At 39.5% G+C, this 17,126-nt stretch overlaps 1 protein-coding gene across 1 annotated transcript in view; it reads right to left on the bottom strand.

The window, feature by feature from the left end:
- Positions 1-17,126, bottom strand: part of SYN2 (synapsin II) — a 204,383-nt gene that overhangs the window by 49,432 nt on the left and 137,825 nt on the right. The window contains exons 2-3 of the mRNA XM_049642737.1: positions 1,396-1,453; positions 15-106 (exon numbers count right to left, since the gene is read on the bottom strand). Of these exons, the coding sequence (XP_049498694.1) occupies positions 15-106; positions 1,396-1,453 (150 nt within the window). The remainder of the gene's footprint in view (positions 1-14; positions 107-1,395; positions 1,454-17,126) is intronic.

Genomic DNA, 17,126 nt, shown 5'->3' with positions numbered 1-17,126 from the left:
AGAAAGGAGCTTACCGGACAACCTTTGTGCCATTCCGGAGCACCTGCATATCCACAGCATACGTCCCATCTGCATGGGCCACCAGGTTGAGCTCTGAAAATTCCGCCTGGAAAATAACAGTAGGGGATTAAGAGGGTACATTACATGTTACATGTTTTGGTTTTTTTTAACTATAGTTAAAATTGTAAAAAAAAATAAAAATAAATATAAATAAATAAATAAAAATAACGGTAGGGAAATAAGATCACAATCCTTTGCCAAGTTCTCCCCAGAGCAGCAGCAGCTTTCCCCCTAAACATTTATTCAGTTTTCAAATATTTTCACAAACTGATCTCATCCAGCTCTCATAGCAACTCTGTGAGGTAAGAAGGACAGAGAGAATTCTCCCTATTTACCAAAGAAGCAGTTAAGTGACTTTTCTGGAAAATAAAACTTAGTGTTGGCAGAGACTGAAGCAAAGTTCAGGTGTTCTGACTCCCCTGTGCTGACTTTCTACAGAGCAGGAACACAAACTGAGGCAACGTGCCCTCTGTCAGTTTCAACATAAAAACACCAGGTTTTAGTTTAGACAACAGGGTTTTACTTCTGCTCTGCCCCCATTTAGCTCCATAAGACTTTAAGCAAGTCACTTCACTTCTCGGGGTGGGAGGCGGGGAGGGTTTCTTTCATCTATAAAATGGGAATAATTTTTAATCAACCCTGCCTATCTAACAAGTTGTTTTAAGAACTGAATGCAACAATGCATAGGAGAGTACTCTGTAAATCACAGCACTCTGTGTAAGGAATGACAAGTAACTTCTATTATTACATAGAAAATACATGCATTGTTTCAACTGGACACCGCTTCTCCACCCAAATGGACTTAATTATCTCTATCTATTACAATGCAAAGGGTAGAGGAAGATTAAAAAAAAGGGGGGGGTGATTTCAGGACTTTACTACATTACAAACAAGGTGTTCTTTTGAAATTCTCTCTGCAGTGTAGTCTCACACCCAGAATAGGCACCACTGGAGGCTGCACAACTGAATGTCAGATATGTGCCAACCCAGGAAAATCATGCAACCAACAATACGGAGGTGTCCCAGGAAAACATTCCCCTAAGGTTTTCCTCAGCCTGAGAACTGTGTACTGCAAGAAGTCCCTAAGAGCCACACTCCTCGCTTCTTTACAGACACCAGCACCATGAAAAAAAGTCAGGAAGTTGAAATGCAGCCTTCATAACCATATCTCATAGGCAGAAAATCCCCAGGGAGAGGGGTGAGGGAAGGAGATGGAGAGCCTAGAATCCAGTGACAGACACTGAACTCTACTCTGAAGAACTAGATGGTTCACTGTGGGATGTCAAGAAAGAATAATGATGATGCAGATGTAACTCTGGGCTTCAGGGTGATTACCTGTTCCACTTTGATATCATAATCTCCAAGGACTTTTTTGCCCCGGAAGCACTTGGCCCTGGAAAAAGGGAAAAAAAAAACCCACACAAATTAGTATCATAGAAGTGTTTGAGATCAGGAATTCACGATCATAAAGAAGAGGACCATAGTAGAGAGAACCCCAGAATGAGAGGGTTGGACCCTATAACTCAGCTACTGGATCATCATGAGACAGCCTCAAGCAAACAAACCACTTCCTCTCCTTTATGCTCAGCTTGCCTACACATAAAATAATCCAAAGCACTTTTTCACTCCTAGATTTTGCAATTTTTATGATAACATCCTTGGTCTTTGGGCTACAAAAGAAGTCTAGAAGTAGGGATTCCCCTAATGTTATTCCTTGTAAAGAGCAGGTCAGTCTTACACATATACTTTGCTTATCTTCCTCAATCCCACAAGTCACTCTGATTTTCTACTTGGGCTCTGCCCTTGGAGTTTTTAAAGAAACTGTTATCATTTTACCCCTTCATACCCATACTTCCAAAAAGGATTTGAGGCAATTAATAATTTAAAAGGCAAATATAACCAACAAAATAAGGATTAAAGGACAATCAATGAATGACAGAGTTAATTATACCAGAAAATAAATTTTAAAAGGGAAGAGGCCGAGGAATGCTGCTATAATTGAACACAAAACCTATCTTGTATTTCTGAATTTCAGTCAAGAAAATTAGTCAGGCTGAGTTATATAGTAATTATTATCTTCCTATCTTGTCATGGATCTAGAGGAACGTCATATTAATGCATCAGTGTCTTCAGAGCCCCTCATAAGTGGACTGTGTTTATGTTTATATTTCTATCCATTCCTACCTTGCTCTTAACTCCCCATCCTCACCCCCATAAGATTTTCTTATCTGTCCATTTAGGCTACTTCTCCATATGGGAAAAGGGCCTTTCCACACTATACCTGTTAGCTGGGTTGGTCCCACTTTCCCAGTGCTTGAAATTTCAAATTAGCATATTTCACTGGTGGGTTTCTAGGAGTCCCTCTCCAAAATAAAGGGAGACATCATGTTCCAGGAATTGGACATCATGTTCCAGGAATTGTATGTACGTTGCTTTCAAGAAGATCTCTCTTAATCCTCATAACAACTTATGAGACAGAAAGGTATTCATTTCTGAGAGGAGGAAACCAAGACTCAGAGGAGGAAAATGGCATATTCAAGGTCACATGGCAAGTTAGTGACAGAGCCAGTCAGTATTCACACCCACGTGTGGGTTCAGTGCCCTTGGGACTATATAGTACTGTCTCCCTCTGCTGATTCATTCTCTCCATCTTCACTCCCACCATTACAAAAACTGACTCGTCATTTGTGCTACATTGCATGTTTTTTCCCTATTTTCCTTCTTCTGCTCAAAAGGACTTGATGTTGTGAGCACTATTTCCACTACAAATACTTCCTACCCTGGTTCCTGTGAACTACCCAGGACAAGGCCAAGATATTTCCTTTCCTCTCTGGATTCTGGAACAGTCTGTTCTAGGAAGTTATCATTTGTCCTAAGTCCCTGGCCACCCTTAAATTGCTCCCCAGAGGTACTCAGCCATCCTGGAGCTGGATCACTGAAGCCTATCCCCCCAACCTTTGTTCCAATACCTTAGTGAGCTTCATCAGCTTGCTTACAGAACCCTGTTCAACATCCATAGGTCTGTCAGCCCCTCCAGCAAGGGGCCTGTACCCTATCCTGTCTCCTTGGCTACAGTTCCATCTTATTTATGAATTTAAATGATAGTCTATAGTGGCACTATCACTGCTCTGTAGATTTTGGACTCTGGAGATCTTTTCCATGACTATAAAAAGGAGAAATGGAGTAAATGACCCTAGAGGTTCCTTTCTTGTGTTGATGAGGTATGTCTACCTTGTTATCAGCAATGCTTTTCTGATGCTTCCTTCTATCTTCCTGTCCCAAAATAGCTCTTGTTCTGTGAGGTAAGTCTCAGAGCCATTAACAATAACCTCTCATTCAGTATGATACCTTGCACTTTCAAAGCACATTCCTTGCCTTATTTGTCCCTTACAACTTGGTGAGGCAGCCAGGGCAGATAGTGCTGTCCATCTGACTGATGGGGAAATTGAAACCCAGAGCAGTTAAATAATATGCCCAAACCACAGAAAAGTTCATAGGGGTTAAGCCTAGAACTAAGAGTTTACATCTAGGTGCTTACGTGTCACCAAGTATTTTAATTCACTTGCACTTGCTTATTTTGTGAGTTTTAAACACTGATACTGAAGTATATTTATAGATTCTGGCTGGGTTTAGCTGCCACTTCCTGCACCTGCCCAGTGACCAAGTCAGCTAACGATACTGTTTTCATGCCTTCTCCCCAGCCCCACCTCTCCAATGATCTTAATGCTTTTTCCTTAAGGTAATTTGTCCTGTTGAAAATCTTGGTCTGTGTTTCCTGGCTCTGGGTCACTGACCTCTCTTGGCTGAGCCAATCTTATAAAAAAGAAGCTGAGATAGCAAGTGGATGGGACAGAGACGTTTTCTGGAGAATGAGCACATTCTCCCAGCTCTGGCCCTTGGAAATTTTGGTTCTAGATATTTTTATGAAGAATCTTGCTTGTAACTTACAAGCAAGTGACAGAAGTGACAGAAGTACCTGCTGATATTAAGAGAGCACTGTTAGGAGGCAGTGTGTTAGAATCCAGAGAAGCTGTGAATCACAATGCTCTGAAATCCTAGCCTTAACCTTTCCTGGCTCTGTGACCTTAGGCAAGTGGCTTAAATTAAACAACAACAAAAAAGGTATGTCATGTGGTGAAATCAACCAAAATCTACCTTCAAAAGCACATAAAAGAATAAGATAAAAAATAAGTTTCTCCTTTCCCATTCCGTTTTCATCACACATAATCCTCATTACCAGTTGCAAGCATATCCTTCCAGTGTGGGGAAAATGTGTGTATGTTATCTGCATACATATATGCTTCATGTATATATATATAGTATCATGCTACATAAACTCTTCTTTTTTGAATCTTGATTTTTATTGCACTTGATAAAACATCTTAGTGATATGCTTTCAGCACATACTGATGGACCTCTTTCTAATAGTTGCAAGAAATTCTATTTGAAAGTCATACAGTAATTTCACCAATATATATTGGTGAGTGTTTAGATTTCCAGTTTGGGGGTTATTTTTGACATTATAAACAGTGCTATAATGGCTAACATTTAAGAATATATCCATAGAGGGGCACCTGGGTGGCTCAGCTGGTTAAGCATTTGCCTCTTGATTTTGGCTCAGGTCATGATCTCATGGGTTCCTGAGATTGAGCTCTGCCTCAGGCTCTGTGCTGACAGTGCAGAGCCTGCTTGGAATTCTTTCTCTCCCCTTCCCTTGCTCTGTCTCAAAATAAATAAATAAACATTAAAAAAAAAAAAGAGAGAGAATCTATCCATAGGATAAAGAACTTATTTTTCCTAGCTGTACTGAGGTAGAATTGACAAATAAAATTGTATACATTTAGTGTATATCATGATTTAATATACCCATACTTTGTGAATTGGGATTACCACATTACATGTCTATCACCTCACACAGTTACCATTTTGTGTGTGTGGTGAGGACACTTAAGATTTAATCTCTTAGAAAACTTCAAGTACACTGTACAATTTTATTAACTATAGTCACCATGTTGTACATTAGAAGGATAAACAATTTATTGCAGAACTGCTGGTGCAAGGAACATACAGAGTTACAGTTTTTACTGACATTGTCACACTGCCCTCCCCACCCTCCCCTGATACCCCCAAGAAAAATACACCACTCTCCTCAGTGTTTGAAAGTTTGGGAAAGTTACTTCACCTCCCTTAGTTCCCTTCCTCCCTCCCTAACCCCATAGTCTCTTGCATAAACAGGGCACAGAGAAGGACTTTCTGACTGGCAATCTTGTCAAATCAACCCAAATTCACCTCCTTGTTCTCAACCCTAAACAGAACCCAAGATGTACATCCTTGAAGCACAGACTAAAAATATCTATGGTGCCTGTGTTGTCAATTTCCCCCTATTGTACATTTTCTTAACAAGCCTAGCAGCTGAGGATCTATGTGAGTTTAATGGCTTGCAGCTTCCTTGATGGGCCAGGCAATGAACCATCTTCCCTTATTGCTAAAATGAGTAGAGCCTTCTAGATTTAACTCTTCTTACTCAAGGCAATGAACACATTCACCAATCTCACCAATTCCTATTCAACTAGGGCTTATGAGGCTGAGGAACACAATTTCAAAACACTTCTCTGCTAAGGCCGCCTCAAAACTTGTTGGCCCAACCTAGGCAAGCCCAACTTAAATTCTCCCTGTTTTATGCATGGGATAATGGAGAAAGGTCTCTAAATAGAATGGAGAAAGGTCTAGAAATAGAAGCCAGTTTTGTTGGGTTCAGGCCTAGTTCTACCCCTTTTCAGGAGTCTGACTTGACAATAGTTGCCTCTCTGAGCCTTAGTTTCCTCATGTATAAAACAGGGCTGATAATAACTGTAATACTCATAGCAAGCATACACTGTGTGCTAGCCACTATTCTAAGTATTTTATTTTATATATTTTACCTCATTTATTAATACCTTACTCACAGGTCATTGTGAAGACTTAATAAAGCCAGATGAGAATAACGGACATGAAAGTGTTTTGGAAACTCTGAAATGCTATGTAAATACAAACTACTATTAGCAAAATGCAACAAATATTTATGTACCAGGTATTACTGCTGTTTTATTATTACCACAGCCAACATGGCCTCTTCCTCCTCTGAACTTTCATCCCATTTATTGTCTGCTTATGATATTTGGCTCACAGCATCATCATCTGATACCACCTTTCAAACTCAGTTGTCTAATAATCTGGAATACCTCTCTCCCACCCTGAGGCTCAGACAACTGGATTATGTAATAATGCTTGGTGCAAGGACCACCCACAAGTGAGCCCTGGATTTTCCAGAACATTTTGGATTTTTAATAATGATTATGTGCTGTTGTCTGCTTATATGCTCTGAGCTAAGGCCTGTACAAACATAATCATTGTGTCCATAAATTTCTAACTCCTTCACTGAGCTATGTACTTACCTAGGTTCATAATCAGGGCTTGCTTATTAACTGGAGTTAATGGTATGTTAATGTTAGGAGTGATGGTTTTGGCCAGACAAATGGAGAAAACCAGAAGGGGCCACCTTCAGGAATGACTGAACAGAGCCTGTCACTGCAGGCCCAAGTTCCTCCTTTCTTCCTGCATTGTGCATCTGAGGGCACGTGCGCATCTATTCTTTCTTCCCCACATGAAAATCTGTTCTAAATCTCCAACCACACTGGAACTAAAGGGCCTAAAAACAGCCTTAAGTGTAAATCTTCCCTAGGTGCCTGAGGTTTATATAGGGATCAAAACCCCAATCTAGAATATGAAAGCACTAACAAGCATTCTTAGAGCTCTGGAACCAGTCTAGCACTTAGTAAATACCTGGCACTGGTGTGGACACTTATCTTTAACAAGGTGCTTAGTTTCTGGCACTCACTGTCTCACTGGCCTTGTTCTTTCAGCCAAGCATCTCTAGGCATGAAGAAGTTAGAAAGTAAACTGGAAATATTAGAGGATTCCTATTTCCCACCCTACACTCAAAGGGTAGAGTTAGGCCTGCTAGTCTTGCAGAGGGTTTATGAGGTCCTGCCGCCACCCAGTGGCAAGATGTGTACTGCCACCAACCCCACTAGCCCAGGAATATCCCTCCAGGTGCTCATTTGCTGCCTTGACAAACCATGCCTGAAAATTCACTTTCTTCTGGAAAGTGTGTGTCCATATACCCCAAGCTACATATCTGGATTTTTGCAATCTCTAGAAGGAAAGGCTACAATTTGTCAATAAATTCAACAACAATTTATTGAGTACCCAATAGTAGGTGCTGGAACTGTAAAAATGCATCAGCAGTTGCCAAGTAGAGAAAGCACAGTCTAGAAAAGGAGAATGATGTCCATTACCAATACAGGCAATTGCTAAGTTCTTTTTCAACTCTTAAGATTTATAACCAGTATTCACATTCCCACCTTTCAATCTTTCTTTAAAAAATACTTGAAGTGCACAACTAAAACAACAGAAGTTTCATATAACTCAGAAACATGTACAGTGAAAAAAAAGTTCCCTCTACCTTTACGAAGCTTACAGATTAGTGGAGAACAGAAGCATAAATAAAAGGTATAAATATAAATTTAGGATATAAGCTATAGCAGAAGTACAAACAAGGCATGTTAGGAACTCAAAGGAGGGAATTCTCTTTGCCTGGAGAAGTCTAGGAGGTCTCTAGAAAAGGAATCTTAAAGTCTTAAAGAATGAGTAGGAATTTGCCACATAAGAAGAAGGAAGCAGAATTGAATGGCTGAGTATAAAGGCACAGAAGCTACGTAAGCACAGAACACTGCGGTGGACCCCCTGACTGCAGGGAAGGACACTATAAGCTGAGCAGTGAGAGCTGCAGGTACAGAGAAAGGGAAGCATCTAACCGGCAAAGGGTTCAGATGTCAGGCTGAATAGTTGGGACTTAATGGCTAGTTTACAAGTTTTTAAAACTTTTTATTGTGAAAAAACTACCCTCATCAGTTATCAATATTTTGCCCATCATTTTCAACTATCACCCTCACTGTTGAGACTATTGTTTGAGTGTTTTAAAACAAATCCAAAATTTCATACCATTTCTTCTATAACACTTTAAATACTGTCTCTGGCAATGATGCATTTTTTATTGTAGCAAAATATACATAACAAAATTTGCCATTTAAACATTTTTAAGTCTAAAATTCAGTGGTGTTAAATACATTCACAACGTGCAGTCATCATCACTATTTCCAAAATTTTTCGCCACTCCAAATAGAAACTGGAGCCATGAAACAATAACTGCCCATATCCCATCCCCATCTCATCCCTGATAATCTACTTTCTGTCTATGAGTTTGGCTATCCTGGGTAATGACTTTTTAACACTTAATTTAGTATTAATAATTAATAATTTTTAACATCTTTACTGTTAAAATAAATTTTAACATCTTTAAAATTTTCCCAATTGTCTCCAAAAATACTGTCAAAGAGGGGTGCCTGGGTGGCCCAGTAGGTTAAGCATCCAACTTCAACTCAGGTCATGATCTTGTAGTTCGTGAGTTCAAGCCCCGCATTGCGCTCTGTGCTGACAGCTCAGAGCCAGGAGCCTACTTCGGATTCTGTGTCTCCCTCTCTCTGCCCCTCTCCTGCTTGTGCTCTGTTTCTTTCTCTCCCTCAAAAATAAATAAACATTAGAAAAATTTAAAAATACTGTCAAAGATGTTAAGCAGGGAGGTGACATGATCAGTTGTGCCTAAGATCTGAGAAACCACTTATCTGGAATGTGGGAGAGACTGGAGGGAACAAACCAGGGCTTGAGATCATCTGGGAAGCTGGTGCAGTAAGTAGATTTCAGGACTTGCTATCTTACCAGTACACAACCAAACCGATAGCTACTGCACAGCATTCATCTGGCAACTCAATTGATAACTTAATTGATTAGGCCTAGAAACCTAGCACCTGCCTGGAAAATGACAGTTATTTAAGAAGATATTTAAGAAGATATTAGCTAAGAGGATTTAATGAAATGATAGAAAGTGGTATATGATTCCTACTAAAGATGTTCTGGAACAGAGACATAAATCAGACCTAAAATAGTCAGGGTCTTAATATTGGTAAAGGGTTCTTAACTCAAATTTGGACTTGTTTTCTAATTCACAAACCATAAAACCCAGTATGTGGAGAAATGTCTGTTACAGATAATTGGTTTAGGAATGAGAAGCAAACAACAGGAATGAGTGAACACTTTTCCGGATAAAAAGTTCTGTGGCTAGTCCTTGATGTTATTAATTCAGTGATTAAATTGTTCTATCAAATGCTCTGCAACAAGGCACTTCTTACATAGAAAGCAAGTTGCATGGTGTCTTAGTTAACATTCATATAAATGATCTGGAAGAGAGTACAAGGGGAAATTGCCAAATTGCAGATGGCATTCAGCTCTTCCAGGGATTAAAATGCCAAGCTGATTAGGGATAAACTGAAAGAAGATGTGGACGTGGGCAGAAAAGTGGCAGAGGAGTTTTAATGTGACTAAGTGTAAGAAAACACATTCAGGGGAAATGATCTTATCACAGGATCATGAGTGTTCAACTACAATCCAGTAAAGGAACCTGAAATGACAGGGGAGGAAAAAAAAAAGACATCAGTCCTGTACAATGTCACAGACAAAACACAAAAAGATCAAGAGTGAAAGATTTTAAAATGTTGGGTATCATCAGAAAGTTTACTGGAAACCCAATACAAAGAGTTTCTTACAGGGGCTCCTGGGTGGCTCAGTCAGTTGAGCATCGGACTTCGGCTCAGGTTATGATCTCACAGTCCGTGAGTTTGAGCCCCATGTCAGGCTCTGTGCTGATAGCTCGGACCCTGGAGCCTGCTTCGGATTCCGTGTCTCTCTCTCTGCCCCTCCCCCGCTCATGCTCTGTCTGTTTCTGTCTCTCTCTCTTTCAAAAATGAATAAACATTTAAAAATTTTTTTTAAAGTAATAAAGAGTTTCTTACACTCTGACCTCACCTTGTACAAACTATAGGATGTCCATATTTTTGACTCAGCATATTAGGTCCACTTGTCTAAAAACAAATAACATAATGAAAGTAGAAATGGCTCAGGGAAAAAAGAACAAAATGTAAAGGCTCTGATGTTAGGAAAGACTTCAATAAAATCTTCAGACTGTAAAGGTAAAGATCCAAAGAGGACAGAAGTAATATGAAGGAGGGAAAGAACACTGAATGACTACATACGTCATTCATCCCAGATAACCAATTAATCTCATGATACTTCATGCCTTACAGGAATGTCATCGCAATGTTACAGGTTTTATAGGAAAATGAGGCTCAGAAAAATTAAGTGACTTGCTTAAAGGTAGTAGTTAGTAGGTGGCAGAGCTGGTAAAATTAAATTTCAGGACCTCTGATGATCAAATTTAGAGACTGTTTACTTTCTCAGATGGGGACTGTGCTCTATTCATTTTTGTATTCCCAATTCCTGTCCTACTATTTGGCACATTTGCTCATTGTGAAAGAGTCCTGGGCTTGTAGGTCTCTGAGGATACCTACAGAGTCCATGTCTCTAGAATTTATATATTCCCTTAAGTTATCTGTGGGACAACTTCAATAGCCTTAGATAGCAGATGAGACCCCTTAAGAAAAACAGCAAAAACTCAAAGCTCTGAAAATGACTAATTTCTAAGTAAACACCCCAGTTTGACTTCAGTTAGGAACACTAAATCACTTTTTCTGAGCAGATTTTCTGAAGATCTCTATTTTGGGGAATAATTAAATGATGCAGTATAACAAGATAAGATTATCGAATACAGAAGAAAAAAAAAGAATCCTGTAATTCAGAACACATGATGGGAAGATTAGATGCATTTGTCTATAATTATAGTGGAGCTACAGAACAGAATGCTTTGGAGTCATGGGACAAATTCTCTTTCCATGACTGGCTTGTAAAATTAAATCAGGCTGATTTGATTTTGGAGCAAAATGGGTCAGTTATGAAGTTTGCTTTAGAGAAACATCAAGCAAATATAATTTTCAAAAGATACAGATTTATTTTATGCTAGATAAACATGGTTCCTAGCCCTGGCAAAGCCCTAGGTTTAACTCCAGTGGAGGGTCACAAATCATACCCACCATTACCATCAAAGCTGCACGTTTCCATCCATTTATAGCAGTCAAGATATAAAGGAACATTCTGTATAATCTGGCCCCATCCTTCTATTTCAAATTTATCTCCTACCATTTCCCTCCTGCAAGACAGCTGCAGAGTTGTTGTGTGAATTAGAAAAAAAGCACCCTTTACTCCAGGTGGACACATTCCTGTACCCAGGTACCCTGGACTGGCAAAAAGAAGGTGGGGCTGAGTTTCATCCCTCACTAGTCTCCGCACTCAAATGCACTTGTATGGTGAAAAACCTGCACCAGCATATGTAGGAGCCCTGTCCTACCACCATTCAGACACTGAATGGTACTACTACATCAATCTACCATGCAGACGCTGTTTCCCAGCTACCTCTCATCAAACTACTGCCTCTGTGCTTTGGTCTGCTTAGAAATCACCTCTTTCTCATAATAGCCAAGATGTGGAAACAACCTAAATGTCTAGTGATGGGCAAATGGATAAAGAAAGTGTGATGTATATGTATAATGGAATATTATTCAGCCTTTAAAAAGGTAGCTCTGTCATTTGCAATGACATGGATGAACCTGGAGGACATTATGCTAAGTAAAATAAGCCAGGTACAGATAAATACTGCATAATGCCACTTACATGTAGAACATAAAATAGTCAAACTTAGAAGCAGAGAGTAGAATGGTGGTTGTCAGGGGCTGGGGAGGCAGCAATTAGATGTTGGTCAAAGATTCCAAAGTTTCAGTTAGGCAAGATGAATGAGTTTTGAGGATCTAAAGTACATCAGGTAACAATTCTGTATTGTATTCTTGAAATTTTCTGAGAGTTCTCACCACAAAATTTACTGTGTTCTTAACACATACACACACCACAAAAGGTAATCTCAAAGGATTTTTATGCATCTATTGAGATCTTATTGTTTTTCTTATTATATTTGCTGCTGTGGTGAATTACATTGATTGATATTGAAATGTTATATGAATTTTGAGTCCCTGGGATGAACCCCATTGGGTCATCATGCATAATCCTTTGCTTTCTTTTTAAAAAATGTTTATTTATTTTTGAGAGAGAGAGCACAAGTACAAGTAGGGGAGGGGCAGAGAGAGAGGGAGCCAAAGATCTGAAGCCGGCTCTGCGCTGACAGCAGAGAGCCCGATGTGGGGCTCGAACTCTCAAACCTTAAGATCATGACCTGAGCCGAAGCTGGACGTTAACCATCCAGGTTAATTGAGCCATCCAGGTGCCCCAAAGCATGATCCTTTTTATATATCATGGGATCATCTAAAATGCTAAAGTGCTATCACTAAGATGTTATTTAGGAATTGTTGAATCTATGTTTATTAGGGATTTTGGTTTGTGAGTTTTCTTTTTTTGTGGTGTTTTTGTCTTGTTTGATGTCAGAGTAATAATGCTGGCTTCACAGAATGAGCTGGGAGTAAGAATGTTTGTGGAACTTGTATTCTCTACCATAAATGTTTAAGAGAATTCACCTGTGAAGCAATCATAGACTTTGTACTTTTCTTCCAGCTTTTGGATCCAGGAACAAGTCTTACTTTATTATACAATGTTCTTTTTGATACCTAATCAGACTCTATTAATAACATGTTACAAAGAATGACTGCATCTAAATTTGTAGGTGGAACGGGATATAAATCCTTTTCTCTTTGCTCTTATCCAAATTATTGTTAAGGCTATTGTAGCCTCAACAAAATTGGATGGAGAGTCTTATATTTTCTTTTCTGGTACAAATTTTATGAATTATCTTTGCATGTATCCTAAAACTTATTAAAGACCATTTGAAAATTAATGTTAAAAAAAAGGAAGGAAATCACCTCTTCTCATTCTTCAAGGTCCAAAACAAGTTCCTCCTCCTTTATGAAACCTTTCCTGTCCTTCCCTCTGATAGTGGTTTTCCTTTCCTTTGAAAGCTTAGTCTGAAACCCATTCCCTTGTCACTTTAGAGAGACACAGTTTAGTATAACCCACTGATTTTTCATTTATGTGTGCCTCTTCCTACTGTATCAGAGCCTTCTGAGGGTACAGACTGTCTTATATTTCCTTCCTACTGCCTCACACACACACACCCTCACACTCACCACTGCCTTAAATAAAGCAAAACGGGGAGAGTTAATTTTATGTTTCAACTTGACAAGGCCACAGAGGTCCAGATATTTGCCTAATCATTATTCTGGTGAGGGTGTTTCTGGATGACATTAACATTTGAGTTAGAACTGAGTAAAGCAGATTGCCCTCCCCAATGTAAGTGCACCTAATCCAACTTATTGAAGGCCTGAAGAGAACAAAAAGATGGAGTAAGGAAGAATTCACTCTCTCTCTGACTGTCTTTGAGCTAGGTCTCAGTCTTCGCCTGCCTTTGGACTCAGACTGAAACTTACAACTTTCCCGGTGCTTAGGTCTTCAGACTTGGAAATATTCCATCGGCTCTCCTGGGTCTCCAGTTTGCCCACAGATCTTGGAACTTCTCAGTCTCTATAACTGTGTGAGCCAATTCTTTACAATAAATCTCCTTCTCTTTCCCTATCTATCTATCTATCTATCTATCATCCATCTAATCTATCTATGTCTATGTCTATCTACCTACCTACCTATCTACCTCTCTCTATTGACCTACAGATAAATATATAGAGAAATAATATATATTATCTATTATCTATGTATTATTTACTTATGTTATCTATGTATAACATAGATAAAGATGTATAGATACAGATATCTATCTCCTCGGACTGCTATAGTAAAATACCATAGACTGGGTGCTTAAACAATAGACATTTATTTCTCACAGTTCTAGAGGCTGGGAAGTCTAGATCAAGGTGCCAGTCTACTCAGTAAGATCCTCTTCCTGGCTTGGAAAGACCCACCTTCTTGCTGTGTTCTCACATGGTAGAGAGAGAGAGAAAGAGCTCTCTGTTTTCTTTTTATAAAAACACTAATTCTGAATGAAATATGGCCTTTTGTAGCAACGTGGATGGAACTGGAGAGTGTGATGCTAAGTGAAATAAGCCATACAGAGAAAGACAGATACCATATGGTTTCACTCTTATGTGGATCCTGAGAAACTTAACAGAAACCCAGGGGGGAGGGGAAGGAAAGAAAAAAAACAAAAAAAGGTTAGAGTGGGAGAGAGCCAAAGCATAGGAGACTGTTAAAAACTGAGAACAAACTGAGGGTTGATGGGGGGTGGGAGGGAGGGGAGGGTGGGTGATGGGTATTGAGGAGGGCACCTTTTGGGATGAGCACTGGGTGTTGTATGGAAACCAATTTGACAATAAATTTCATATATTGAAAAAAAAAAAAACACTAATTCTATCATGGGGGCTCCACCCTCATGACCTCATCCAGACCTAACTACCTCCCAAAGGCCCCACCTCCAAATACCATCACATTGGGAGTTAGAACTTCAACACATGAATTTGGCAGCGGGTGGATTGGTGGGTGGAGGTGGGGGGGGAACAGGACACACGAACATTCAGCCCCATAACAAAATCCTTAATAAAGACCTGTTGCTTGATTCCTGACAGAGGACACCCACCCATCTGAGACTCGAGGAATGAGGAACCACAATACATAAAGTAGTATCATACAAGAATACACAGTGCTATATGTTCATCCAATGCCAAAAGCAAATAGCCATTTACATCTTTTAGTTGAGGTATATACACCCTGAATCAAAATGAAGAAAGAGTACCTTTCCCACTGGGTCACAAAGAAACAAGTTATTCAAGCCAACTCAGAAATTTTGCATTTCAATCAACTGCTGAGTGGAACCAGATTAACTTGGGTTTAAGTCTCAGATCCTCAATTTACTACCTGAAATTTACTACCTTTATTTCTCTGTATCTTTATAGGATAAAGATAATACCTATTTCTAAAATTTGTGAGATTTAAATTATTTTAATGTATTCCTCAAATGAGCTAAACTTACCACCTCACCTCTCTTGGGCTTTGCACTTGCTGCAGGATATATCCTTCCCCTAGATCTTTGCACGTTCTGCTGCTTCTTACTATTTGAGTCTCAGTTTATACATTACCTTGTTATGTTTTTCCAGACTACCTGAGCTAAGGTAGTCCCCTCCCCTCCCAGTCATTCTATTATCTTCAAAGACATTATATTCATTTAAAAATTTTCTTTGACTATTATCTATCTCCCCAATCAAAATGTTAAGTTCCACGATAACAGGGACCTAGCTGTCATAGTAACTGCTATATATCAATCCCATGTCAGCTCTATTATAATGTCTGGTACATATTAGGTGCCCAATAATATTTGCTGAACAAATATAAGTATGTACAGTATCCAGCACAGCACTCAGCCACACATTTTAGGTACCTCTCTTCCCCTGTCTACGTAAAAATCACTGGATTAAACAATGTGCTTGTGTGAGTCCTTTGAAATGCAGAGCATTTCAACCAAATGGATTCTTTGTTTGAATGTTGATCAGGTATTTACAATTAAAGACAGAAATATGGTCATTTACTCTAATATTTGATGAGACCATCCTCTGTCTTATTGTTCTATTCGAGGTACATGTCAGCATACTAGTTATTAAAGTGTTATAAGACTTTACTGTCATGTGAGACTTTAATAACATACTTCCTCAGCCTTCTGAGAGGGAAATTTTCGCTTAGAGGCTTTTTATTTATGAAGAAACAGAGTCCCAGAAAGGGGTAATACTTGACTAATTCAAGGTCTAACACTTAGTTAGAGGTAGACCATATTCCCTTTCCATTCCACCATGTTGCCCCTCTAGAGCAAGAAAGGCAACTCTCCCCAAATCAAGGAACACTGTAATTGAACAGAGATCTGTAAGTGACATTATAGGATGTGGAAACGGAGGGCTTGAATTCCATTCAAGGTGCTTGTGAGATCAAGTATGATAAAGAATATAAACAGCTCTGCATTACAAAAGCATTAGATAAGTTTTATTTATTTTTATCACTTTACTGATACTTTGATTCTGTTTGTGATAATTGCATCACAGTTCACATAGCAAATTGTTGGAAGGAAATAAGAGTGCTCTCTTCATTCTGCTATCATTAGTAAAGGAGATTTGACCCTCATTTCCTGGTCCAAGAGAAAACGGTCGTTACCAGCCTACTCACCACCATGGCTCAGTAGAAACATCCTTGTACCTCAAGGCAACAATACTTTGTATTTCCAAATCCAAACCCAGGTGGCACATTCCATTCTACAATTTTCCAACTGGCACCAATTCAGGGGGAGATATTACTCACAGAATAGGCACTAACAACTGAATTTTGGCAGGGTGGGAGAATAACTGGCACTGTCCTGGAAGAGACATGCCACATGTTCCCAGATGCACCCAAGTTTAGCAAAATGGAACCACACATATTCTGAATGGAAAAATGGACCTTAGATGGTATACTCTCATTTTTTTAGGTTTTTTATTTATTTGAGAGACAGAGAGAGAGAGAGCGCATGTGTGCGTGTGTGAGTGGGGGTAGGGGCAGAGAAAGAAGGGGAAAGAGAGAGAATCTCAAGCAGGCTCCACACTGTCAGCATGGAGCCCCACGTGAGGCTTGAACTCATGAACCATGAGATCATGACCTGAGCCAAAATCCAGTTGGATGCTTAACCGACTGGGCCACTAGGAGCCCTGGTTTTCTCTCATTTTCACAGGCAAAGAAACGGACACTTAAAGAGGAAAAATGGTCTTCCAAGGTCATGGAGTGGGAATCCTGTGGAAGGCAGCTTTGCTCACTACTATACCACCAGTGCTCACAAGAACCCTGTGGGAAAGCCCATCTTTTCTCAATCCAATGCTCTTCTCATTACACCAAGTTTAGTATGCAATGAATCTGGAAAGAAGTTCATGCCTTAGTATAGAAGTGCAAAGATATATGGTGGTGTTCTGGCTCTCTTCTCCTCAGTGAATTTGTCCATCATTTCAGCCATCTCTCATGATCCATTGAAATGCTCTTCACATATAACAAGCCCAAAAGAC

This window comes from Panthera uncia, chromosome A2, assembly GCF_023721935.1.
Source record: "Panthera uncia isolate 11264 chromosome A2, Puncia_PCG_1.0, whole genome shotgun sequence".
Lineage (NCBI taxonomy): Eukaryota > Metazoa > Chordata > Mammalia > Carnivora > Felidae > Panthera > Panthera uncia.
This window is presented reverse-complemented; position numbering and strand designations above follow the sequence as displayed.